Source organism: Falco cherrug, chromosome 4 (genome assembly GCF_023634085.1).
Source record: "Falco cherrug isolate bFalChe1 chromosome 4, bFalChe1.pri, whole genome shotgun sequence".
Lineage (NCBI taxonomy): Eukaryota > Metazoa > Chordata > Aves > Falconiformes > Falconidae > Falco > Falco cherrug.
The window spans coordinates 44,904,335-44,929,125 of NC_073700.1; the positions used below are offsets into that span (position 1 = coordinate 44,904,335).

At 65.2% G+C, this 24,791-nt stretch overlaps 2 protein-coding genes and 1 long non-coding RNA gene across 7 annotated transcripts in view; all 3 read left to right on the forward strand.

Annotated features, from left to right (window-relative positions):
• Window positions 1–821: 821 nt before the first annotated feature.
• MEF2B (myocyte enhancer factor 2B) lies at window positions 822–12,772 on the forward strand. Of its 3 annotated transcripts, none has more exons than XM_055708004.1 (10): window positions 822–1,002; window positions 7,584–7,756; window positions 8,061–8,140; window positions 8,342–8,545; window positions 8,617–8,745; window positions 8,830–8,992; window positions 10,028–10,173; window positions 10,739–10,850; window positions 10,924–11,017; window positions 11,501–12,772. In XM_055708004.1, exons 3-10 carry the CDS (start codon window positions 8,087–8,089, stop codon window positions 11,811–11,813), a joined length of 1,215 nt encoding a protein of 404 aa, XP_055563979.1. In that variant the 5' UTR covers window positions 822–1,002; window positions 7,584–7,756; window positions 8,061–8,086; the 3' UTR covers window positions 11,814–12,772. The 3 variants fall into 3 exon arrangements, with proteins under 3 accessions (XP_055563979.1, XP_055563980.1, XP_055563978.1); XM_055708005.1 differs by having other exon boundaries at window positions 10,927–11,017; window positions 11,501–12,771; XM_055708003.1 differs by lacking the exon at window positions 7,584–7,756 and having other exon boundaries at window positions 11,501–12,771.
• Window positions 12,773–13,089: 317 nt separating this feature from the next.
• LOC114017302 (uncharacterized) overlaps window positions 13,090–24,791 on the forward strand; it is a 36,825-nt gene continuing 25,123 nt past the window's right edge. Inside the window, exons 1-3 of one of the 3 annotated variants that reach the window (XR_008731855.1) lie at window positions 13,090–13,416; window positions 13,527–13,732; window positions 19,627–19,766. This is a non-coding gene — a long non-coding RNA (uncharacterized LOC114017302). The remainder of the gene's footprint in view (window positions 13,417–13,526; window positions 13,733–19,626; window positions 19,767–24,791) is intronic. The other 2 variants (XR_008731854.1, XR_008731853.1) reach the window with 2 other exon arrangements.
• Window positions 19,775–21,277, forward strand: LOC129735904 (basic proline-rich protein-like). The gene is made up of 2 exons (XM_055708030.1): window positions 19,775–20,727; window positions 20,952–21,277. The coding sequence occupies exons 1-2, from the start codon at window positions 20,012–20,014 to the stop codon at window positions 21,148–21,150; spliced, it is 915 nt and encodes a 304-aa protein (XP_055564005.1). The 5' UTR covers window positions 19,775–20,011; the 3' UTR covers window positions 21,151–21,277.

The window sequence follows — 24,791 nt, forward strand, 5'->3', positions numbered from 1 at the left end:
CCCTAGCACGTCCTCACAGCCTCCCTTGTGTTATGTCACCGTGGTTGAGGGGCCCCCGCGTGGGGTCCCAGGGCCACCCACTGTGGGGTGGCCTTGCTCGCAGCACGGGGACAAGCTGGTGGCAGGAGCACAGGGCAGCCCCCCCGGCACAGGTCACTTCATTTACAAAAATAAAGAGGGAGCACGTTGGGAGTCTCCTTCCAGAGCTGCAAAGTGGTTTCGAGCTGATGAGGTGTTTGTGCTGTGGTTTTGCTCAGTGACCCTGGGGATGGGGGGGGGGGGCGGGGGGGGGGGCGCAGCAGCCCCCAACCCTGGGGCCAAAGGGGTTGGCAGTGCTGAGGGGGTGCCCTGAAACCAAGAGGGGGGCCCCGGGCATCTGGCATGGACCAAACCCAGAGCCTGGCCCTGAACCTGCACCCAGGACCTCTCTATCTCAGCCCCAGACTGTCCCCACGGGCAAGGGCACAGCATCCCCTGGGACGCCCCAAACTTCACCCCCATCCCAGCCCCCCAAATTTCCACAAACTCACCCATGTCCTCCCCTGCCAAATCCCTTATTCCAGCGCCCCTAGCCTCACCTCCATCCGGCTCCCCCAGGACCCCCATCCTACCCCCCCAGCCTCACCCCTATCCCGCCCCTCCGGGTCCCCCAGCCCCCTGGCTCTCCCACCCCGCCCCTTCAACTCCGCCCCGCCCCTCTTCCCGGCAGAGGTGGGGCTATGCAAACCAATCCTGTGGTGGTAGCCAATGGTGCGCGAGCCCGGCAGCGCTATGCAAATATCTCGGCGGGGTGGGCGGTGCTATGCAAATGTTGCCGGCGCGGCTCGGGCAGGCGGCGGGCAGCGCGCTGCTTCGGGGACGCGCACCGGCACCGGACCGGCACCGGCACCGGGACCGGACAGCGGCGGGGCCGCACCAGGGCCGGGCCGGCTGCGCTGACAGTGCCGGGCACGGGCGGCCGACCCGGCGGGGAGTTGCCGAGGAGGAAGAGCCGGTGTCCAGGTGTGTGTCCCGGGGTGGGGAGAAGGGTCCCGGGCTCACCGGGGCTCAGCCACGCTCCGGTGTCGCCGCTACCGGATGGGGGAGGGGGGAGTGGGGCGGGGGCAGTGGCAGCCGCGCTCTCCACGACCCGTCCCTCTGCCCCGCCGGGGCTTCCCTCTGCGGCGGGAGGCCCCAGGCAGGCGGGCGGCCGCGCCGTCGGGGCGCACGGGCTGGGGGAGCGGGGCCGGCCCGGGGAGGTGCCGGTGCGGCCGGCCCGGCGCCCCACGGGCTGGCCTGGCCCCGGCGGAGCCCCGGCCCCCGCCCCGCCGTCTAGGGATGGCGGGCTATAAAAAGCCTGTGGTTTGCGCCGCGCTCGGGGCGGTTATTTTTACTCGTGTCTGTGCAGGGAGGAACGCCCGGGTTTAACCCAAAAGTGCAGCCTGGATGGCAGCCGCCCTGCCCCGGCCCCCCCGGGCGCCTCCCCTCCGCCCCCGGGCCCGCCGAGCCCCCGGGGTGCTGGGGCTGAGCCCGCTGCGCAGGGGGGAAACTGAGGCACGGCGCCGCCGGGCTGTTGGCTCGACGTGGAGTAAGTTGTGACGCAGCACCGGGACACTCCGCCACAGGGCCGGGGCCTGATGTCGCTGTAGCTTCACTGGGGTGTCACGCCGGGCTGGCAGCTAAATTGCAGCCGGTTCCTTACAGCACCTGGGTGGGGATGTGACCTGTCCACGGCTCTTGCCAGCGCAGCGCATCTCCAGCGTGTCCCGTGCACTGAGTCTCCCTCCATCGTGGTCCCTGTGGCGAGAGCCAGGTGGATCCTGTGCCGGATCCTCCTGCCCGCTCAGCCGATTGCCAGCGAGTCCCTGTCCCTGGGGCTTTACTCTTTTAATGAGAGAAAGTTTCCCAGAGCTGCTGGCTCTGGAGATGGGGTTTTGCAGATAATGAATTAACGTGGCAGCTGGTGGATGAGCTGAAAGGCAGGATCTGCGCTGGGGAGAGGATGGGTTGTGCCCCCTTGGTCCACTCGCATCCCTTGGGGCATTGGGTACCAGTTGGGAAGGGAGCGTGGGTGACCCGGCTGGGGAGCCAGATCCCGGCCCTTTTCCATGTTCCTGGCTGCCAGCTGGACATATCACACGTGGGTGACGTGTGGGGGGAAACCTGTGGCAGCTCGGGGAGCGGGAGGGGGATTTGGGGTGTAGATGCAGGCCTCAGGTTTGGTTTAGGATGTCAAATGTTCCCACTTGCCTCTGAACCTGGGGCACTGATGATACTTTGGTGCTGAGAGCCCGTCAGCCCAACAGCAGGGAAGGAAAGCGGGGTAGGGAAACTGCGTGGTGCAAGGGGATGAGAATTCCTGCTGACACCTGGGAGAAGCATCCTGGCAGCAAGGGGACTGGAGAGTCCAGCATGGCATGCTGCCGTGGGGGAGCCCCGAAAGATCGGGACAGGGGGAATGAATGTATTTAAGACCCTTGAATTTCCCTCCTCTTCACAAGAATTACAGGAGGATTGTCCAGGAGCAAACCAGGCTTGTAAGCCACGCAGCCCTAATGCCACGGGGATGGGCTCAGGCCAGCCACCAGCAACTTCTGACAGCCCCCAGCAAACCCTCCAGCAGCAAGCGAGCATCATTTCCCATATTAATGCCCAGCTGCAGTGTGGGGCAGCCCAGCCCCATGGGAACAGCATGTTTCTTCCCTTGGTTGCTGCCAGGCGTGTTGCTGACAAGCAAAAAAGCTGGTCTGGGCCACAGCGGGGGTCTGTGTGTCTGTCCATCTTCCCAAGGGCAAGAGCTGCCTCATTTTTGGGGGATGTTTCAATCTTTCCTCCCTCCACACAGTCATTCTGGAACCGAAAAGCCTCCACCCATTGCCGCCCTTCACCCAGCAGCACCGGGCCGTGGCAGTGCCGGGTGCTGCCGGGACTTTCAGTCTGTGTCACCCCAAGCGGGATGGAGCCAGGATGGGATGGATGGTGGCTGGGTCCCCTGGAGCCCAGCTGAAGCCTGGATTTGGCTCTGGGGGGGGCACAGGGCAATGCCATGGCTGGGCCCCATGCTGGGATGGGTGTGAATAGATGAATTATAATTGCCCCCAGGGATTTCGCTGGGTGCTGGGGTGATGCTTGTGAGATGGAGGAAGGTGGTTAGCAGAGGCAGCCACCTTGTCCTCAGTGCCTTGATGTGCCCTCAGCGCCCCAGTGGTCCTCAAGCCCCCGCAGCACCCCATCCCCGACAGGCTCTCCTTTCCCCTGCTTCCCAGAAGGCTCCTTCTGCCTTCCCCGCTCCCCTTCCCGCGCTGCCAACCCCACTCTGGTTTGTACTGGTTAGTTGTTTAAACAACCTATAAAAAGCAGAAGGGCCTGTCAACCGCCAGCAGAAACCCCGGTCAACTTTGACTTTTCCCTATGCCGGGCTTGGGATGCTGCTCACACCGTGAGGCCCCCGCTCTGCTGTTCCCCTGGGACCAGTGAGATCCAGGGCCATATCCCCAGCCAGGGATGGATGCGGCCCATGGTGGTCACAGCACTGTGTCTCCCCATGACGGGTGGTCCTTAAAGCCCTGTTTTAAGCCCATGCCCACCCCGGTCCCAGCGATGCAGGATCTGGCCTTTCCTCCCCTGGGATTTCACTGCTCCTGGCTCAGATTTTCCCCTCCCGGCCAAGCTCACTTCTTCTCCCTGTAAAAAATGAGATGGAAACCCTTTCTCCCACTTTAATAATTTTCTCCAACAAAACACTTGTTGAAAGCTGATGAATGCCAACAGTGGGTACTTGCTGGCTTCTTCCCGCCCCCCCCCTTCTACTCAGCCACCCCCAGCTTTCAGATTTGCAGCAAAATCCCAATAAGCTGGTGAAAATGGCCTTTTCCCCCAGTTTCTACGTCAATGCTACTTTGTCCCATGGGGATGGGAGAGGTGGGAGGATGAAACCCTGGGGAGCTGTGAGACTCTGACCTGGGGTTATTAGGGGACTGCCCAGATCCCAGAGCAGCTTCCGCCACCCCAGGGTCCGGGTGCTCCCCTCATAACCCACCCGCTTTGACTTTAGGATAAACTCGGTGGATTTAACATTTCTGGGCTGATTAAGGGATGTAAAGGATGTAAAGGTGTCAAAGGCAGCACTGGGACCCCCCAGTACCGCACCGAGTGTCCCACACCGTGCCAGGGCTGCGGCACATAGAAAAACACGTCGCTCTCGAGGGGTTCGTTTCACCTCAGTGTGCTAATTAGGAGCTGGGATAGGGAGTTTACATGCTCGGGCGTGATGCAAATGACCCTTAAAGATGTACAGGATCCGGCGAGTTCATTATAAACCGTGCTGCAGCCCAGGGGCCAGCGTGAGGGGCTGGCGAAGGGGCGGCGGGGCGAGGGGCTGTGCCTGGGTGTGGAAGCGAGCCCGGTGCGTGCGAGCGAGCAGAGAGCCCAGGCTAAAGATAAGCACGCGTGGGAGGGAGCGGAGGCCGGCGGGATGCCAGGCAGCACGGGAGCCTCTGCCCAGCGCGGGCAGGGAAAGCGTCTCCTCTCGGAAAGGTTTGGAAGGTTTGAGAGCTTTGCTTTCGGTGGGTTTTGTTGGCCTCATCAGTAATGACAATGCTGAAGGGTGCTTCATCCCTGCGGCAGGGCCATGTCATCAGTTCCCATCACAGCGATGCTAACAAGGAGCTGTTTGTGTGAGGTGGGACCTGGTGGAGACTAACACAACAAGGGGCTGCGAGGTTCCTCCAGGGCCAGCATCCCAGTCCTGCTCCCTCCTGCTCGGGGGTCCCCAGCTACGCACCCTTGCCAGACCCTGACAGGAGCCAGGCTGCTCGCTCGATGCTGTCCCTGTCTGTGGGGACAAGGTGGGAGATGCCACCTTGCCGGAGCAGGGGATGGAGGTGGCAACGCTGGGCAGAGCCACCCCATTGTGCCCATCACCGCCAGCTGCAATAATCGCCTGCAGCCATAATGCTGCTTATCGCCTTATCGCCTGGCACAGCAATTAAAATCCAGCGTAAAAGTCCCCCCCTCCCCTCCCAGCCCTTAATACCTGTCCGGGGGGAGCTGAGCGCCGGTGCCCTGCCGCACTGCGGTGGTCGAGGCACCAGGACTCATGAAAACAGCAAGCCATGATACCTCATACCCTCCTTCCAGCCAGCATCCCTCCCCTGCCCTGCGAACCCTGCACCCATCCTGCAAGACCCTGGCACGTGGCATGGTGCCGGTGGCAGCGGTGGCCTGACCGAGGCTGCACATGTCCCCGCGGGTCCCACATAGCCGGCGGTGGCTGGGCAGCGAGGCGATGCCCCAGGAGGAGTGGAGCTATAATGAGCTGCTGATGGAGGTGGCTGATGAAACCACCCTGTGTGTTGCACGAGGCCTCAGACGGTTTCCCCTGTGCGGGACGAGCCGCCCCACGGCCAGCCCAGCCCATGGTGAGTGTGTCGTTGAGTCTGGCCACGGTGGGTCCCCAGCTCCCTCGGCCTGACGGTGCTATGGCGGCTGCTTCCTCTTGCCTTCCACCCCGGCCTGCTATTCTGGGCTGCCCCCCCCCTGCAGCATCACCCTGTGGGTGCCGGTACCCCCCTGGGACTCTCACAGCATCGCCTTGTGGGTACCAGTACCCTCCCAGGACCCCTGCAGTGTCCCCCTGTGGGTGCCAGTACCCCTTCAGGACCCCCACGGCATCCTCCTGTGGGTGCCAGGACCCCCACGGCATCCCACTGTGGGTGCCAGTACCCTCCCCAGACCCCACAGCATCACCCTGTGGGTGCTGGCACCTCATCAGGGCCCCCATGGCATCTCCCTGTGGGTTCCCGTACCCTCCAGGACCCCTGCAGCCTCCCCCTGTGGGTGCCAGGACCCACCCCAGACCCCGACAGCATTGCCTCGTGGGTACCAGTACCCACCAGGACCCCCACAGTATCACCCTGTTGGGTGCCAGTACCCACCCCAAATCCCCACAGCATTGCCTCGTGGGTGCCATACCCCCCAGGACCCCAATGACATCACCCTGTGGGTGCCAGTACCCCCCAGGACCCCTGCAGCATTGTCCCATGGGTGCTGGTACTCCCAGAGCACCCTGCCTGGGTGGACAGGCAGATGCAGCTTTCTGGGGTGCGGAGCTGTGCTGGTACCTGGGGATGGCTGCTGTCCCCTGTCCCCTGCCCTGGAGCAGCAAGGAGGGGAGGACAGAGAGCCAGGCATTGGGCTTGCACGATCAGTCCCGGCATAGGGCCCATCTCCCTCTGCACTTCCCATACATCTGGAAACGGGGGTGCTAGAGCAGGGCATTGTGGTGCCACAGCACCCAAGGAGCTGGGGGTGCTGGCTCCAGCTGAGAGGCCACTTGGCAGCATTTTGTGTCCCTGCTGCAGATGGGGGGACATGTCTTTCACCCCCAGCCCCCTGCAGCCTTTAAAACCTGTCTCAGGGTGAAGCTATGCGGGGACCCACAGCTGGGTGAGCATCCTCTGACCCCAACAGGCCAAACCCAGCTGTGAGCCACAGCCCCTTGTGGAACAGCTCCTGTTTCTGCACCCCAAATTGAAGACCATGGGATGGGGGTAGGCAAGAGCTGACCCCTCTGGGCAGCCCCAGGTATGCCCTGGCCCGATGCCGTGCCACAGGTGTCAGCGCTGGGATGGCAGGAACATCCCTGGCCCTGCATAAGCAGTGACAATCGTTGGGAAAACCTCTGCTTTGTCACCAGGGAATTGTTGGCTTTTTCCGGTGGAGCTGGGGTGGTCTCGGCACCCCCTGTACCTTGGTGTCGTGCGTGGGCCCCGGGACACAGGGTGGCAGCAGGACCGTGGGAACGGCAGCGCAATTTCCTTCCATAAATTAAAATTAGTTTTGATCAGCTAAATATAGCAGCTGAGCAAGATGGTAAATGGCAACGTGCTTGAGAGGGGGAAGCGGGACAAGCTGGGGCATTGGGGGAGCAAAATGGTTGGCCAGTCCCCAACCTGCACCCCCAGGGTGCATCCCTGTGATGGGGGGGGTGCTGCTGGATGGGCTTGGGGGCCTCCTGTGGTGCCTGCCATCCCCAGGGAACCACAACACAGAGCTCCCAGCCCCACTGGCTTCCTAGCTTAGCTCTTGCCCTATGGCCATGGCTTGGGGACAGCAAGGACCGAGCTGGGCCAAGTCTGCACCCAAACTGGCACACCAGTTTGTGTGAGGCTGGGTGCGAGGGTCCCGTTGGGAGCGTCTTGATGCTACCCATGGCTCTGCACCAGACTGTGGTGGCACCGGTGCATTCCAGAGGGGTTTTGGGGTGACTGGTGCTGGGTGACAGCAAGAAGAGCAAGAGTTGGGTCCCGGCAACAACAAGGGGATGTCACGGGGGGTGTCACAGCCCAGCATCAGGCCGCGATGGGTGCTGGCACCCTGCAACCGCGGTGGGATGTGGGGTCCCCAGACAGACCCCTCGTCCTTCCCACCACTAGCTCACGTGGCTCAAAGAGGTGGGTGGTTTCGCTTTGCTGTCTCCTCATACAGCCACTTCCTGACCTGCGAATGGCGGAGGTCAAATTTAGTCTGTTCATGTTAGACAAAAAAAAATTTAAAAAGTGAACCTAAAACCAGCCCTTTTGTTTTATGGACCCTCCCCGCAGCCAGCCCGGCCTCCCTTATAACCGCCCTCCCCATCCGACGGACCCCATCAGTGCACGGGACAGGGTTGGAGCAGCTCCCGCAGCTTCGGGTGTGCGTTTGGGGATGCAAAGGCTGATCCCGTGCTCCCGGCGAGGGACCTGGCATCGTGGCACGGTGGCTTTCCAGCCAGCAGGTGCTCGCGTCCCTGGGGCCGGGGTGGGGGTGATGGAGCCGGGGTGGCAGAACTGGCTAAGAAGATTTACCCCCCCCCGCCCCAGCAGAATTTCCCAATTTTTATTTCTTTTTTCATTTTTCAGTTTGCCACTGTCTTTGCTGATAAAAAAAAATGCTGGAACTTCCTCCGAAAACTTTTTTTTTTCAGCAAAAGTGACTTTTGGCAGCTGGAGGGGTGAGGAGATGCGTGCGGTGCCGGGGTGGATCCTTGCTTGGGCCGGCCCCGGGTTGCAGGGGCTCAGGGGCTTCTTGGTCTCTTCCAGCCCACCCTCAAGTGTAGAAGGTGAAAATGGGCCGGAAAAAAATACAGATCAGCCGAATACTGGATCAGCGGAACCGTCAGGTAGGAGCCGCTCGGGGGTGAGGTGGGGACAAGGGGGATGGGGAGCCATGAGGCCACCAAGGGAGGCAAAGCTGCTCTGCTCCCACCTTCCTGGTCCTTGTTCCAGGGTGTTGGGTCCTCTGGAACCAGGGGGGGTTGGGGACCCAGGAGGAGGGTTTGGAGCCTGACGACAGCATCCCATCCCCCCTCCCCGCTCTGCAGGTGACCTTCACCAAGCGGAAATTTGGGCTGATGAAGAAGGCGTACGAGCTGAGCGTCCTGTGCGACTGCGAGATCGCCCTCATCATCTTCAACAGCACCAACCGCCTCTTCCAGTATGCCAGCACCGACATGGACAAGGTGCTGCTCAAGTACACGGAGTACAGTGAGCCCCACGAGAGCCGCACCAACTCCGACATCCTTGAGGTAGCGGCGCAGGGTGGCCAGGGGGGCTCAGGGTGGGTGCAGGACCCTCTTCACCATCCTGCTCCCCGCAGACGCTGAAGCGCAAGGGGCTGGGGCTGGAGAGCCATGAGCTGGAGCTGGATGAGGGGCCTGATCCTGGGGAGAAGGCGCGAAGGCTGAGCGAGGGCATGGACCTGTCGGTGGCACGGCCCAAGTTTTATGTGAGTCATGGGTGTCCCGTGGTGTGGGGGGTCCCCGAGGGTCTCCATCCCCTCCCTGTCCCTGACCTCCGCTTTGCCCTGCAGAGCCCAGTGCCCCTGCCCGAGGCAGCCTACGGCAGCTCCCCACCAGCCACTGACACAGCCCTGGGCAGCGCCAGCAGCTCCCCTCAGGGCCAGGGCCGCCCACCCACCTTCAAGCCAACAGCACCAAAGCCACCAGGACGCTCACCAGGGCCACTGCCCCCAGGTAGGCTCGGACACATCATGCAGGGGTGCTGCAGGGAGCCGGCTGCTGGGGAGAAGGTCACTGCCATGAGCACCCTGTCCTCACTGTGGGCACCCTGTCCTCACCGTGGGTACTCCATCCTCTCCATGGGCACCCTGTCCTTACTGTGGGCACCATGTCCTCACTGGCCCCGCGGGGATTTTCCCAGCCAGGAGCCGCATGCAAAGCTCTTCTCGCAGCATCTCACGGGGACTTACCGGGAGCGGGGCTGGGGCGGGTGCGTGGGCAGGTAGTGCCACTGCAGCTGTGGAAACACCGTTGCCTGCCTCCCTCCAGCTGCTTCCTGCACCCTGCCAGCACCCAGCACCCAGCTGGCCCCCACACCCTGCATCCACAGCTCCCTCGCGTGTGGCACAGCTCAGAGCTGGCCTGAGGGGCTCATCCTGCCCAGCTGGACGGCAGACATTGGGTGGTGACAGGGACTTGGGTGCCTCCAGGGCCACGCAGCAGAAAAGCAGCTGGAAAAAATGGTGCTGGGGCTTGACCAGCAGAAATCCCCCAGGTGGGTGGGAGTTGGTATGGGGCCAGCCGGGCAATATTCCCAGTGCAGGATGCAGGTGTGCAGCATCCCTATTCCCATGGATGGGGATGGCATGGTGGCCTCAGGCATGCTGGACAGCCCTGCAGGAGGTCCCGGCTGCTCGTGGGGAGCTGGGGTGAGGGTGCTCCCCATGGTAGGGTCTGGCTGGGGAGGTTTGCAGCCTGCTGGCCCCAGGGCTGGATCCAGCCACCGCCTTTGCACGCCGTTTCCGCTCGCAGCGTGCGGCTGCCGCGGGGTTGGGGGCAGCCACCGCGGCCCAGGTGCGCTGACGGCCTCGTGCAGGAAGTGGGTTTGCCGGAGCACGGCACCGTGCAGGCACGCACGGCCGCCTGTGGTGACAAGGGCACCAGGGCCACCAGCCACAGCCATGGGGATCCCCTCGAGGACCAGAGCCCCTGGGACCCCCGCATCCCTCAGGGCCATCCCCAGCATCCTTCTGTCCTCTCTCCATCCAGGTATTGGCTACCCACTCTTCTCTGCTGGCAACCTGAACCGAGCCCTGGCCACCAAGACACCCCCACCACTGTACCTGGGGGCAGAGGGCCGACGTGGCGAAGCCCATGGTAGCTTGGCGAGTGGCCGGAGTGGTGGCAGCACAGCGGTGAGTGCCATGGAGGGGGGACACCCCGGCTCTGTGGTACCATCTGGCATGCGGGGACAGTGCTACTGGCCCCATCACTGGGACATGTCCCCTGCATGTGAGGCAAGGCCGCCCCAAATATGTAGCCCCCCGGGGTGGGCTGGCTTTGGGTCCCTGGGGTGCCTCTGATGCCAGGGCAGGGGGTTGGACCCCCTGGCCATGGGGTTCCCATGGGGGTTGGTGCCAGCAGGATGCTTGGTGGCCTTGGGCACCCTGTCACCGGCAGTGACACTGTGGGAGAGGGCAGCAGGGCAGATAGTGATGGGTGTGTCCCCCAGCTCCCTGCAGCTAGGCATTTCCCAGCAAGTCACCATGCCTGGTGTCCCCAGGGCCACACAGATGCCCCCTCCCCAAATTCAGCAAGGAGCTCCTCCGATCTGCTCCCCCTCCCCTTCCTCAGCCTAGCAGCAGGGCTTTGCTGGGGGGCAGGGGAAGGAGCTGGGGCAGGGGGGGAGATGCTACATCATGGGGCCCCCAGGGAGATGGCAGTACAAAGCCTGACAGGGGGCACCCCGCTTTCCTGCAGCGGCCGCTGTACCCCACTTTGCAGCCCCTGAGCCCTGTGCTCACCCCGGGCAGCTCCAGTGTCCCGAGCCACGGCCTCACTGGCTTCTCCTTCCTCGCCCCAGCCCAAGCAGGTAAGTCCTGGCCCCTTGGCCCTGACACAACACGGACCCCCCAGCTCCTGCTCACTCTTGGCATCCTGCCCAGCAGAGTTTGGGGCTGGCGAGGCCCCGCCACCCCCTGGCTTCCTGCAGCCCGGCCCCACAGCGTGGCAGCACCCACGGGACATGGCAGCACTGGGGTAAGGATGGGTGACGGCCACGGAGTGGGGGACAGTGGGGCACGGGTTAGGGATAAGGCCATTCATGGGGAGCTCTGCACCCATGGGTGCCACCTCCCAGCCATGGGTGCTGCTGGTACCCAAGGTGCAGCCCACCAGCCGCTGTGCTGGATTCTGTCCAGCTTCACCTCAAAACTGGGGCACATGTGGTCACCCCAGAATGCCCCCCACCCGCTGCTGTTGGTGGAGCCGATTTCCAATCAGATTTTCCCAGGGGACCTGGTCCCCATGCCCCACCCCCCCATCACACACCAAGCTCCCAGCAGCTGGGTGGGCAGCTGCCCGCTGCCTGCCTGGGTCAGAGCTGGTATGTGGGGGGAGTTTGGGGGGTCTCAGCCCCTCTAGAGAGGGAACAGGGGATGCTCTCAGCCTCTCCTGACCCTGTGCACCTCGGCAGGGGATGCAGGGAGACCCGGCCTCACTCCTCCTCCCCTCTTACCCCAGGGTCAGCAGCCGGATTGTCTCCAGCGAAGAGCCAGCTCCGGCCCCCAGCACCCCCCCGCAGCACCAAGCCATCAGCATCAAGTCGGAGCGGGTCTCCCCAGGGCTGGGCTGTCCCTCGGGCACCCCCCAGCCCCCCCCAGCCAGCCTGGCCTCTCTGAGCGAAGCCTCCCAAGGCCCTGGAGACCCGCAGCCACGGGATGACTATGCCAAGGGGTACCCCTACCCCCTGGGGCCCCCCCGGCCACTGGCAGAGGAGCAGCGGGCCCCCATCCCCACCCGGCGGGCGCAGGCCATGGACGCTTGGCAGAGATAGCGAGGCTGATGGGGTGCAGGGTGGAGTTGGGGGGGGAGAGCCTGGGGGAGCAGGCCCCGCTTTTCCCCCATCCTTGGACCCCCAGGAAGCCCCCCATGCCCTTTGCAATGCTGCCAGGGGAGTCAGTGGTGCCAAAGGGCTTCCCATGGGGTCCTGGTCCCCCAGGGTGGCAAACCACCTCCACACCCCGGTTCCCCCCACATGGCGCTGGCCCCCCCTCCCTGCAGCTCTGACCCCCAGCCCCCCGCAAGGCCAGGACCCCACGGGCGAGGAGCACCACCCCGCTCCCCTGTCCAGTGCCGGACGCTGTACATCCCCATCCATCCATCCATCCGTCAGTCCGTCCGTCCGTCCCTGCACCGGCATGTCCCCAGCGAGCGGGAATGCCTGACAAGTGCCACGGGGTGGCAGCAGGACTGAGAGCACCAGCAGCTGGTCCAACCCTGCACACCCCGGTCTAATCCTGCACCCAACCGGGGCGGGGGGGGCTGCTGGGGTCCCGCAGCGAGGCAGCAGGGAAGGACAGAGGGAGGCAGCTGGGGGTGGTGGGTGCTGCTCCCCCGGCCCAGGGGCTCTTTTCTATTTATTATCTTCTCACCAATAAAGAGCTGGGGGTGTCGGGGTGTCTGGTGTGAGCTTCTTGGGGTCAGGCAGCATGCCTCGGGGGGGCTAACAAGGTGGCAGGTCATTGATGTCCCCAAGGGGAGAAGTGGCCCATGCCCTGATTCCCTTTGGCTTAGCATTGCTGTCCCCAATGTCCCCCCCAAGCCACCTGTCCAGGGTCACCCACCAGCAAGGTGGGTGACAGCTGGGTCACCCCTGTCTCTGACCAGGTCCCTGGGGCCCAGCTGTGCTGCTCCCACCCCTTGGCCCCCTGGGAGACCCCAAAAAGCTGGTCATAAAGTCTCAAGTGCCACAGCCCTGTGCTGCCAACGGGTGGGAGGAGGAAAAACCCCTTCTGTACCCTTAAAATCGACAGGGAGGGGGGCAAGTGGGGGTTTAAGGGGGGGGGTGGAACAGGCCCAGCTGAGCTGTGTCCCTTATAGCTCAGGGCTGGGCTGGGGCGGGGGTTTCTGCTGCTCCCTGGGGTGGGGGAGCATCCCCTGGGGCCTGCGACGTGCTAGCCATGGCCATCACCATGGCCATGGCTCTGGCCACGCTGCTGAGAGGTGGGCAAGGAGGGGGGGACCAGGGTCTGGCAGTGCCCATTGTCCCCTGGTTTTGGGGTAGGGGGGGGTTGGCACTGCCAGATTGGGATCAGGGAGGGATGAGGGTCCCACCACACTGGCTGCTCACCAGCACTGAACTGGGCCCCTTCCCGCGGAGGGTGGGGGTGGATTACTGGTGGCTGAGCCCCGAGATTAAAACATGGGCGGAAGATTAATCCTGGGAAGAGTTTGCCCCGTTTAATAGAGCCCGGCAAGTGACATAAATACCAGGCAGGATTAGGGGCTGTCTGCAGCCGTGGCAGCCCAGGGACGGATCCAGCCTGGGCCCAGTCCCCCCTGGCTGGCGGGTCCCCTCCCGGGCCACCCTTGGGCTGGGAAGGGGCTTCTGCATGGCAAGGGGAGGCAAGACACCCGGTGAAAGTGTGGGGGCTGGGGTAAGAGACACTGATTGAATAGCAATGACTGCATGATTTATGGTTTGCATTATTGCATGGCTCATTTGAATATATGCTAATAAGGCTTTTCTCCTCGTTTTGTTTGTAAGATTTAGATTTGCTATGGCAACCCGCTGGCATGGAAGGAGCGCCAGGAAATGTCAGGGCGAGGTGAGCCCCGGGGAGGGGCTGGGGCTGCTGGGGAGACTCTCCGCATCCCACCGTGGGGACACGGGAACGGCTGGTGGGACCCGGAGGGCAGCAGCAGGAGACCTGGGAGCCGACTGGAGCAACGCATCCCCCCGGCCGCCTGCAGGTCCAGTAACGCCCCATTGTGACTAGGGGGGGGGGGGGGCCTGGGGTGCCCCCAGCCCCATTTTTGTCTTGCAGGGAGGCCCTTCTCACCCTCTGCCCTTGGCCATGCCCCTGCCTACCTGCTGAGCATCCCCCCAGCGTGGCGGAAACAGTGGGATGCCCCGTTGCACTGGACCCAAAGGTGGCACCCAGGGACCCCCAGCTTTGTTGGGGGGGGACAGTGATTGGGATGACACTGGGAAGAGACAGAGCACCTGCGCTTGCTGTCTGGCACCTAATCCACCCTGCGGGGGTCCTGGTCCACAGCGGAGGGGTCTGAGCCATCTCCCCACCTCTATGGCTCCTTGTCCCCTTCCCAGCTGGCCAGAGAGCTGCCCCAGTAAAGCCCAGTTACCTGCAGGCCCAGCATGGCAGGGGGCTGTGCTTCTCCGGGAGGATGCTGGGCTCCAGTGCTTGCGGCTGCGGAACCGGTGGGGCTTTGTTTCCCAGTCGGTGCCAGCACCTCTCCCTCTGCTGCCGAGGGGATGTGCTGTCAGGGCTCTGCACCCCTATTTGCGGGGCCGTGGACCCCCAGATCGGGGGGGGCTGGTGGACAGGTTGCTGTTGGAGGGACAGTCCCCTCCCCAGAGCCGTGGAGCAGCGCAGTGGTGTCACATCCCAGCCCCGGGGGGGGGATGTGCGGGCTAGTGGTTCGTGTCCCTCGGGGTTGTGGTGCTACCGAGGGGACATCTCGGCTGTGGATGGGGGTCTCGCCACTGCCTCCACCCAGACGGCTCTGCCCCCGCCGGGAGAGCACCGAGGCGGTCCCGGGCCACGGGTGGCGGGGGAGATGCGCCCCCTCGGAGCCCCCAGCCACGCGTGCCCGCAGAGCAGCCCTGGGGGCGCGGGCAGGGCCGGGGCTCAGGGGGCTGGGCGCTGCCTGTCCCTGCCGCCACTCGACGGGACGGGACGGGCCGCCCGCTCCAGCTGGGGGCCGGTCTCCGCTCCCGGAGCCCTTTCACGCCTTATAACGGGACGGGAACGAGCCCCGGGCCGGGGGCAAGCGGGCACGGGCACAGACCCGAGAGCACGGGGGTGCCCGGCCCCTCCTTGCCTCGCCGCCGCAGCAAACCGGGGCCGAGCCGGACACCGGGGGCTGCTCCCCACCCCCCCTCCCCCCCGTGTATCCTCCCCCAAACACCCACTTTGTTGTTTTGCAAAACCCCTGAAATATTCATGGCGCTGCGCCGAGCGCCTCTTAATGAATTTTTGATCAAAACGTTATCAAGGAGCCAAAATAAGCCGCCCCCCCTCCCTAAACCCCCACCATCGCGGGGGGACACGACCGGCCCCGGTGGTACCGGGGGGCTGGAGGAGCCGGGCCCAGCCGGAGGGGCCTTTCGCGGGGCCGGGCAGCTCGGGGGTCGCACCCCGCCGCGGGGCACGGTTATTCCGGGGCCGGAGGCAGGGTTTGGGGTGGTCGACGTGCAACCCCGGCCTCCTGCTGTCCCCCGGACCGGGAGGGACCGGCCGAACCCCCGTGAAGTCCCGGTTAGACGGGACGGGCGGTGGGCAGCCGGGGCAGCACGTCCCGGCACCCCCCAGCCCCGCCGGGGGGAATATTCGTTGATGGGGAAATGCATAAGCGGAGCTCATTAGGGGAGAGCAGGGAGCCGGCGGCCTCCCCGGCAGCAGCAGGCCGGGGGCTGCCCCTACCGGGGGCGGGCAGAGCTTGCGGGGGGGCACCGGGGCAGCCCCCGCTCCCGGCCCGGGCCCGGGTCCGCGGGGGGACGCGCACCCCGGTCGTGCCGGTGGCTGCAGCAACCTCGGCCCACCCCAGCCCGGCTCTGCGGCTCGGTGTCTGCGGGGGTGTGCGCTCACCCAACCCCCCCGGGGGACAAATCTGGGGCACAAACCCCGCCGGGCGCTGCGCGGAACCGCCTTTACCGCCAGCGATTTTTAACGCGCTCTGAAAATCCCGGTGCGGCGGAGCAAGGGGGGACTCCGCTCCCAGCCACTTCGGACCTTGGAGGTGTTAAGACCCGGGGCCGGGGCGGGGGGGTGGGGAAGGGACGACACGACACGACTGTGGGGCGTTTGTTGGTTTAATTAATAAAAAATAGCCGATTTCTGCTTCATTTCCACGGAATAATCCTGCACCGGCCGGGGCGCGGGGTGACCCTGCTCGCCCGCCACCTCCTGCCGCAGTCTCTGCCCCAGCGCCGGGAGGGGGGGTTAAGGCAGAAGGACCCCCCAGCCTTCGCCTCCGCTCCGCATCGGGCCCCGCTCCCCCCGCGCCCCGGGGGTGCCCCGAGCCCTGACGGTCCCGGGCGGAGGCGCGGGGGTGGGGGCTGGGGATCCGGCTCCGGCCCTGCCTCCCCACTGCCCGTGCGGTGCCGCATCCGCGGGGTCACCGGGATTCTTATGATTATTATTATTTTTTAAATAATACAATCCCCGTTATTTTTAGGTTCTGCTGGCAGAGCCGCCCCCGCCCCCGCGCCCCCCCCTCAGCCCGGTGCATCCCCCCAGCGCAAGGCTAACCTATCCTGCTCCCGACGTGAGGACGTCATGCCTTACGTAGTAAAATATGGAGAAAGCAGGGGAAAAAAAAAAAAAAAAAAAAGCATTTTTCCCTCCTCTCTCCCATCTCCATTTCCAAAAGGGACAAAATGGATGTTTGGGCGGAATCCGCCCCCACAAGCCCCCACCCCACCCCAGGGCCTGGCGGGCCGGGGCTGCCCGGGCCCGGTCGGGGGGCTCCTGGCGTTAAAGCCCCGGGAAGACGTTATCTGTTTAACCCCACGTAAAGGCAACGTGATCGCGGGGGGCTCCGCTTCCCACAGCCCTGCTGCTCCTGGCAGCTCTGGGCGGCAGCCGCAGCCCGGCTCCGCCGCGCTCCGCACCGCCTGGATGGCCCCGGGCTCCGCGCCCCCCCGCCCCCGGCCCGGGGGCTGCCGCTGTCCCGGCGGCGCTGGGCTCACGCTGTGGCCAAGTCATTAATGGATGCAGATATACGGAGGGAGGTAAATAATCGCCACCCCCGCCCCCCCTCCCCCCCCAACCCCCACTCCTTTTTTTTTATTTTATTTTTTTGGCGCTGGTTTCCCCTCTCCCTGCCCCGCACCGGACTCCCTGGGCCGGGGCAGCGGCCGGTGCTGCCCACCGGAGGGGTAGGGCTGGGCGGGCACCGGCGGCCGCCCCGCTCCCCCTCCCGCTTCTCCCAACTTGGAGGAACTCTGCGAGGGGGGACCCCGCGCCTCCCCCCCTCCAGCTTTTTTTTTTTTTTTTTAGGGGGGTGGGTGCGGTGTTTTTTGCCTCCTCCCCCCGATGAGGGGCTGCGGGTCCCGGCAGCTCGGTGTGAGTGTCGGGGTTGGGGGGGGACGGGGACGAGGCGTGGAAAGCTGCCCTCCCTCCGGCTCCCGCAGCGCCGGGAACAATGGCCACGGGCTCCGTGGGGACAATGCCCGGCGGAGCCGAGCTGCTTGGGTTGCAGGACACGTCCACCACCGCCTCGGCCACCCCGGGCCCCGGCCCCCCGCTCCCCTGGGGCAGGCACCCCCTGCTCCCCCGGGGCTGTGGGAAAACGCGTGGCCGGGGATGGAGGGCCGGAAAACTTCGGGAAAAGTGTGTGTGTGTCTCCCACCCACCCCCGACCCCGAGGGGCGGCTCTGTCCCCTCCTGCCTTTGGGGACCCCCCCCCTGCCCCGCCGATTCTCTCTTGCCCATCCCGGCTTTTCCCGCAAACTCCACCGGGTGCTCCCGACCGGGGATCAACAGGTCGGTACCGGACAGTCCCCAGGTGCGCGCTGCTCCGCTCCCCCCCTCCACGCCGCCCCGCTCCCTTTTCCCACCCCTCCATCACTCCACCAACACCCCCCCGCCTTCCCCCCCCCTCCCCCCCCCCCCCCCCTCATTATTCCTGTTATCCCAAGGCAGCCTCCGTGCCCAAACGCCGGCATGTGCGAGGCAAACAGAGCGCGATTGTTCCGAGCCTGGGAACGCGCGGAGGGGGCGCGGGGGCCGCCGCCCGCTGCCCCCCGCCCGGCCCCCGCTCAGACGCGATTGTGATGGAAATAGGCCTTTCCCGCATGCTGTTGAACTTGATGTTGACTCCTTTTCTTTGGGGTTTCACATCTCCTCGGCCACTTGTTTTGTGGGAAAATTTTCTCCCGAGCTCCGGTGTGAAATTAATTAATCGGGGCCTCTAGATGGCAATGGGACACAAAAGGGGACAGCCCGGGGAAACTCCGGCAAACTCACAAAAGCCACCCCCGGGGTTTAGAGCCCCGGGCCGGTCGGACCGACTGCCCTGCCCTGCCCGGTGCCCGAGGTAAGGGGCTGCCGGAGCGAAGTTGCGGTGTGTGCAGCTATTTTTTATTTTTTTGGGGGTGGATGTGGGAGGTTTTTGGGGAAAAAAGGAGGAGCAGGGACCCGGGTGTTTGGGGCTGTTGAGCTGGGAGTATGTGTCGTGTGGGCATCCCTCTCTCAGCCCTGCGTTGATGCCAGGCTGTATCCCAGCCACCAAAAAAAAAAAAAAAAAAGGCAAAGCAGAAAAAAAAATCCCCACGCAAAGGGTCGGGGCTGAATTCGGCATTTCTGGAGAAAGGAAAAAATAAATAAAGAGAATTATCATCTTTTATTATTATCCTCTCCCCCACTTAAAAAGTCACTGGGGTTGTTCCCGTGCTGCAGCGCCCGGCTCTGCCCGAGCAGGCACGGGGGGATTTCCATGCCGTTGTTTCCCGAGCGGGGAAATCTCTGCCCTGCACAGGGGGAAACGGTTCGCCCCCAGTTTGGACTGGGAAGGTTGGTGGCATGATTTCCAGTCCCCCTCCTCCCTATTAGTTTCAGCGGGTGCCGCGCGTGTGTGTCCTCCGACAGGTTTAGCAGCGGGAGAGAAATATAAAATCAAATTTTCTTGTGAAGCACTTTGCAGGGCAGGAGATGATTGTTTTTAGAGAGATCAATCTTTGCAAAGCGTGCGGGGCTTTGGGGGAATATTTCTGCACGGGAACAGGCCAAAAATACGAGCGTCAAATCCCCTCCCGCTCTTTGTTGCCACAACACCTTTGGGTGACAGCGGCTGCGGAAAGAAAATCATCAAAATCTGTTAAATCTTTGGGTTTCGCACACATCGATATTTCCAGCCGGGCAGGAATTCGGGTGGATTTGACCGGGGGTTTGGGGACCCCTTTTCCTCGGGGTCATCCCCCCCCTCTGCGGTACTGCTTGAATTGAGCTGCGAGGAGATGTGCAGGGGAACGGTTCGTTGTGTTTTAAATGCAAATAATTTCCAGCGACAACGTTGGAATCAAACGAGGGGGGGAAATAATTATGGGGCGGGAAAGGGAAAAGAAAAAAGGGGGACAAAAATCTCGGTGGGAGGGAAAGAAGGAAAAAAAGAAAAACAAACCAGCTGAAAAAAATCTGCTTTCGAGGGGCGCCGGGCCGGGCGGGCGAGAAGCTCTGGTGCCCGGGGAGCGGCGGCTGCTGCCAGGTGCGTGGCTCCGGTGCCCGGGGGAGGCTCCGGTGCCCACGGTGCGGGGAAGCTGGGCCGCCCCCCGCCCAGTAAAGCCACCCACCCACTCACCCATCCATCCGTGGGGCTGCCCCTCCTCCAGGGTCCCCTGCATTTCCCCGGCAGCAGAGGCCGTGTCCCGGCTTGGCCCCGTGGGCAGGGCCGGGGCTCTTGGTGCGGGTGCCCCCACTCCACGGGTGGAAGGGACCGGCTTTGGGGCAGCCCACGCTCAGCCTGCCGGTGGGACCGACCCCGGTTGACCGGGCAGGGGCTCCAGCACCGCCCACCCCCCGCCCCCGCTGCCAGCCTCGCCGGGAAAGTTGCTCCAAGTTGGAGCGATGGCGGCGGCGACGGCGGCTCCTCCTGACGCCTCTTCTCTCTCTTTCCCTCCCCAGGTGGGCTCGGCCGAGCGGCGCCGCGGGGGACCGGCACACGGGCGAGGCGGAGGTAACGGCGGCTCCCCCCACTCCCCCACCCCTCTTTTCCAAAGGCAGCCCCGGGATACGACCGGTTCTACCGGAGGGATGAGGGGCAGGTGCGGGACCCGCAGTTAGCGGCGTTACTGGTAACGGTGGGAAGTTACCGGGCTGGCGGGGAGCGGCGGCATCCCTCGGCGCGGTGGGAGAAAGGGACCGGCGGGCCGGCGGGCTGCCCGGGCTCCGGTTCGCCGGTGGGAACCGGGGTCCCCGCGCCTCTCGGAGCCGAGCCCGGCCGCGCTGCCTCCCGCCGAGGCGGCCGGCGGTTCCTGCGGCGAGCTCCGTGCTCGCACCGGAGCCCAACATGGCTGCTGTAGTGAAGGTATTTGATTCACACGAGGGTGTAGGCGAGGGGAAGAAGGGGCGACGAGAGGCGCCGGGGCCGGAGCCAGTGCCCGTAGCCACCGGGGCGAGGGGTGCAGGCGGGAGACCCCCCGGTAAGTGGCGGGGAGGCGCGAGGCCGGGCGGGCCCCGTAGAGCCCCCGCCGCGGACACGCGTGGGGCGGCCGCCTTTCCCGTGTGGGCGCTGCCAAGCCGCCCCCGCCGCACCCGGGGCAGGGAGCCGTGGGTAGCGGAGACCGGCAACCGGTGGGGGCGAACCGAGCCGCTGCGGCCCGCCCGGGCCCTGCGCGTAGGCTACCGGGCCCGGGGGCGGCGGGGGCCCGGGGCTGGCGCGGATGCTACGCCCCGACCTGCCGGTGCCCGGAGCGGCCCTTCCTCCAGCCGGGCCCGGGCTGCAGGGTGGTCCCGGGGCGGCGGCGAATCTCCGCCGGTCCCGTTCGTTCCCTCGGCGGAGCTGCGGGGCCGCGGTCGTTGCTGGGGTTTTTACCCTTTGGGGAAGGACAGCGGCCGGGCTCACCCAAGGAACGAGCGGTTCGGTAACGGGACCCACCGGGACGGCGGAGCGAGGCCGGGACCGGCGGTGCCCCGGGCGCTGTGGACGGCAGCGGGGCCGAGCCCGCCGGGGCCGCCGCCGCCCGGGGCCGGGCGGGAGAAGCATTTCGGAGCCCGGCTGCGGAGGTAACGGCACCGGCTGGGCCCACACGGGTGCGGACCCACGGAGGGCAACGCGGGCGGCAGCTACCAGGGGTGTGCGGGGGACGAACCGTTAATGTGGCAACCGGCTGCCTCGCTGGCACCATCCTCCTGCTCGGAACGGCTGGCCGTGCCGCGGTGCACCGGAGCGGCGGGGACCTCAGGGATGATAACGATAATAATTAATAGCAATACTAATCATTAATTAGTGGCGGCTTGGAAAGAGAAGGACGGAGCAGGCACGACCCCGCACGGCCCCGGGGCGCGGCGGCGGCGGTTCAGCACCACGGAGAGCGGCGGTGCCGGTGCCGGTGCCCGGTGCCCGGTGCCGGCGGGAGGCTGCTCGGCCCGCGCCTCGCCATGCTGCAGCCCCGCTGGGGGGGGGGGAGGAGGGGGGGGCGCCTCTGACAAAAGGTGCCCTGCCCCGGGAGTCTCCGGTGCGGGGCAGAAAGCCCCCTTGCTCCCGGGGAGCTCCCAGTGCTTGCGGATTGGCATCTCCGCAAGTGCCGCCGTGCGTGGCTCCCGGCCCCTTCAAAGGCAGATATTCATATATATTATATATTCGATAGATGTAGGTGTGTGGATATATATGTATATATATCATATATATGAAAGGTCGGGTGTGGGCAGCGGGGCCCGGGACGGATCCACGCCTCCTCCCCGAAACAGGGAGCGCGGTGAGCGGGATCCGGGCCCCGCCGCCCGCCCCGCCCCGCCGCTCCCGGTCCCCTCTGGCAGCGGAGCCCCGTCGGGGCTACCCACCGCCGGGGCACCGGCACGGTGCTGTGCCCCAGGCCGCTGCTATGCCCGGGCCGCCTGTGGGTTTCGTTTTTCAGCCGTTTCACCGGAGCGAGGTGCGACGAGGGGGCCCCGGGAGGGTTGTGGAGCCCGCTGGGCCGGGGCAAGGCTGGGGGGGCCGGGGGCTTGGAGGGGGCTGGGGAGATCCCGAGTGTCCTGCGTGGGTCTGTGCGTGGGGGTGGGGGGGCAGGGCTGCGCGTGCGGGGCCGTGCGTGCTTCAGGACGCGTGTGACCGTCAGTGTGCGCCAGCCGGGCGTGTGCGTGTATCGGTGTGAGCGCTCCTGGGTGTGCACCGGGACCGGGAGCCGGGGGTGGGGGGCACCTGCGTGTGCTCCCGGGTGGGTGCACCGGTGCCCGGGCGCCCCTGGGTGGGTGTATGCACGCGGGGGTCACGGCTGTGCCCGCCGGTGCGATCCCGGTGTGAGGCGGCTGGAAGGGGGGGGCAGGGAAAGGCCGCTACCTCCCCGCCCCTGGCCGGTGCTGCCCCGCCGTTACCGGGAGAGCAGAGCGGGTCCCCTACACCGGGCAGAGCCGGCCGGGACCGGCTCCGGGTGGCCGCACGGGGGGGACGTGGAGCCGGACCTCGGCACCGCGCCCCAGGCTCTGCCCCGCCGCCCCGCCGAGCCGCGGCCCCCGCTTTGTCCCGGGCCCGGGGGGACCCTCCCCAGTGGGGGGGCAGAGCCGACGCCGGGCCCGTCGGGGGACCCTGCTATCACCCAGGACGGGACGGGGAGTTCCAGCCGGTTTTACTCTCGAGCAGCGGCAACATTTCCCCTTTGCAACCGCGGTCCGTGAGCGCAGCTTCGACGGGAGGGTCCGGCCGCTCCCCGCGCCGGCCGCTTCCCAGCCCCGGGCATGTCGGGTTTGACCCCTGCCTTTGCCGGGGGGGGGGGGGGGGGGGCAGGGGGCGGCTCCGCCACAGCCCTGCCCGAGCGGGGTTACCCCCGGGACACAGCCGCCTCCCCGACGGGGCGGGCCGGCTGCTGCGGGAGGCTGGGTCCGGGGCCGGGGGGGGGGCCCGGGGCGAGCAGACGGGCCGGCCCCCGGGGAGAGCGGCAGCCGTGGCGAATGGCGCTGCCCCCCGGGGGGGGGTGACCCCTGCCCCGGCCCCACGCCCGGGCTGTCCCAGCCCCGCCGCTCGGGCTTTGTCCCCGCCGGCCGCCCCGTCCCTCCTCCCGCCCTCCCCCGCCCTCCAGCCATCCCTCCGCCGCCGGCTCTGCCTCAACTTTAGAGGCAGGTCCCGGAGGCGCCGGGGAGCGGGAGCGGGACCTGTACCCGCACCGGCACCGGGAGGGAGCATCCAGGCTCCATCCCGGGCCAAGCCCCCTCCCCACCCTGCCAGCCTGGGAAGGATGCGGCGACCCGGAGCTGACGGCGACCGTGGGCAGCACCAGCCCCGCGGGGCGAGCAGGTACTCCCTCCCCGGGACCCCCTCCCCGGGACCGCCTCCCGGGATCCCCCGTCCTCTCCCCGTCCCCCGACAGGGCCGGGGGCAGCCGCTCCGCCGAGTTTCCCTCCGAGCATCCGCACGGCCGGAGCCCCCCGGTTTGGGCAGCCCCCCGGGAGCATCCCCCGCCGGTGCTTGGTGCCCAGTGCTGGTGCCTGAAGCCTCCCGGCGGTGCCGGGTCCCTGCCGACAAGGGTGGGAGAGCACAGGGCCGCCCCGGGGGGTGCAGGGTGTCGTCCACCCCCCGGAAGGTTCACGGTCCGGGGCCCCCAGGATCTGCGGGGTCCTTCTCGGGTTTGCAGGGCCCGGCTGCAGGGAGCGGGTGAGGGAGAAAGGCAAGGAAGAGGAGAGCAGAGTGGGGGTGCGGTGGAAACCCCCGGGGGGCCCTTTTTGGCTGGGGCCGTCCCTTCCCCAGCCACTCTCATGACTCAGCAGTTCCATGCCAGTAATTATAAAGTGGGAGCGGGCTCCGGGGTAGGTCTGGGGGCAAATTTGGGTTGGGAAAGAGGCAGATCCTTGGGCCGCAGTCAATGGGGATGGATCCTGGGGGAGCATCCTGCCCTGCGATGGCCCCTGGGCCGTGGGGGGCTGCGTGGGGCTGAGCCCACTTCAGGGTGCAAGTCCCTTTTGGGGTGCAGACGTCGACCTGGGGTGCTCGGGCAGGCATTGGTGAGGCTGGGGTTGCATGTTGCATCCCAAGATGCCGGGGCAGATTCTTGGTCTCCCACCGAAACCATTGGGGTTTCTTCATTATTGGCAGCGAGGGGATGTGGATCACAACCACCCTGGGGGGCTCTGATGTGGGAGCAAAACACCCCCGGGTGCACGGCGCGGCTGAGGCCCATTTGGTAAAGACCTGGGTGGGTTTTTCTCTTTGGTTATCTAGCTGTATGAGTGTATGTGATATCATAAAGCTAGAGAACCGAATGTAAAAACCCGCTCGCTATTCTCCGGGAGAAGAGCCCTGCCCTCCCGGCAGGAGAGGGGCTCAGTGGCCGCTGGCCCCCCCGAAGCACTGGCCCTGGTGCCTTTGCAAGGGGGAAAGCGGCTGGAAGCCAAACGTGGCTGTGGAGTGGAAATTTCAGCGGGGTTTTGTCTTTAATCATTTTTATTGAGGCCCAGAGCTAGTGCCTGTGCCGGGGTGATTATTTTGATTCCAACCTGGGCTTCCTCAGGCTACCTACAAACCCAGCACCTTGATTTTATTTATTTTTTTTTTTTCCACTGTGGTTTTAATTTCCACGTCGACAATTAAGCTTGCTTGTGCTGGGTGTGCCGGAGATAAATTAAACGGGGCCAGCTCAGAAATAACCCCCAGAGAAACCCTGTTTATAACGAAGTAGAAGGAAAGTTGCTTAAATATATTACCACATGCAAATTGTAATTTAGCGCAAACATGTTTCCGAGGCCGATTTATCTACTGGGGAAGAGAAATAAATCATTGTCGCCTGTTGGTTATTCTGCATCTGCAGAGAGATTGCAGCTTTGTTCTTTGGAGAGGGAGATTTGGGAGCATCGCTCCAAGGGTGCTCTGGGCTCAGCATCCCCCTGCTCCCTCCCACACCCCTCCGTGCTGTCCCTTGCTGCCCGTGGGTTGGGGTGTTGCATGCAGCCAGCTCCCTCTTTCCCTCCTGCTCCCTCCGGCTCCTCTCAGTCCCCGCAGCACCCGGGGAGACTTTCCGGTGCAAGGGACATGGGGCTGAGCCTGGGTTGCCCAGGGGCTGCAGGGACCGTGCAGGAGCGGGAGCACTGGATCTGGCCCCGATGACGGATGTTGGAAGAGGGGAAAGGCTGTAAGTGGTGAC

Excerpts from the sequence above, each read along its gene's own strand:
- MEF2B (XM_055708004.1), top strand. The coding sequence starts at position 8,087 with ATGGGCCGGAAAAAAATACAGATCAGCCGAATACTGGATCAGCGGAAC. Across the intron at positions 8,141-8,341 it reads TGGATCAGCGGAACCGTCAG|GTGACCTTCACCAAGCGGAA; the intron begins GTAGGAGCCGCT and ends CCCGCTCTGCAG. Across the intron at positions 8,746-8,829 it reads TGGCACGGCCCAAGTTTTAT|AGCCCAGTGCCCCTGCCCGA; the intron begins GTGAGTCATGGG and ends TTTGCCCTGCAG.
- LOC129735904 (XM_055708030.1), top strand. The coding sequence starts at position 20,012 with ATGGCTGCTGTAGTGAAGGTATTTGATTCACACGAGGGTGTAGGCGAG. Across the intron at positions 20,728-20,951 it reads TTCGGAGCCCGGCTGCGGAG|TGGCGGCTTGGAAAGAGAAG; the intron begins GTAACGGCACCG and ends ATCATTAATTAG.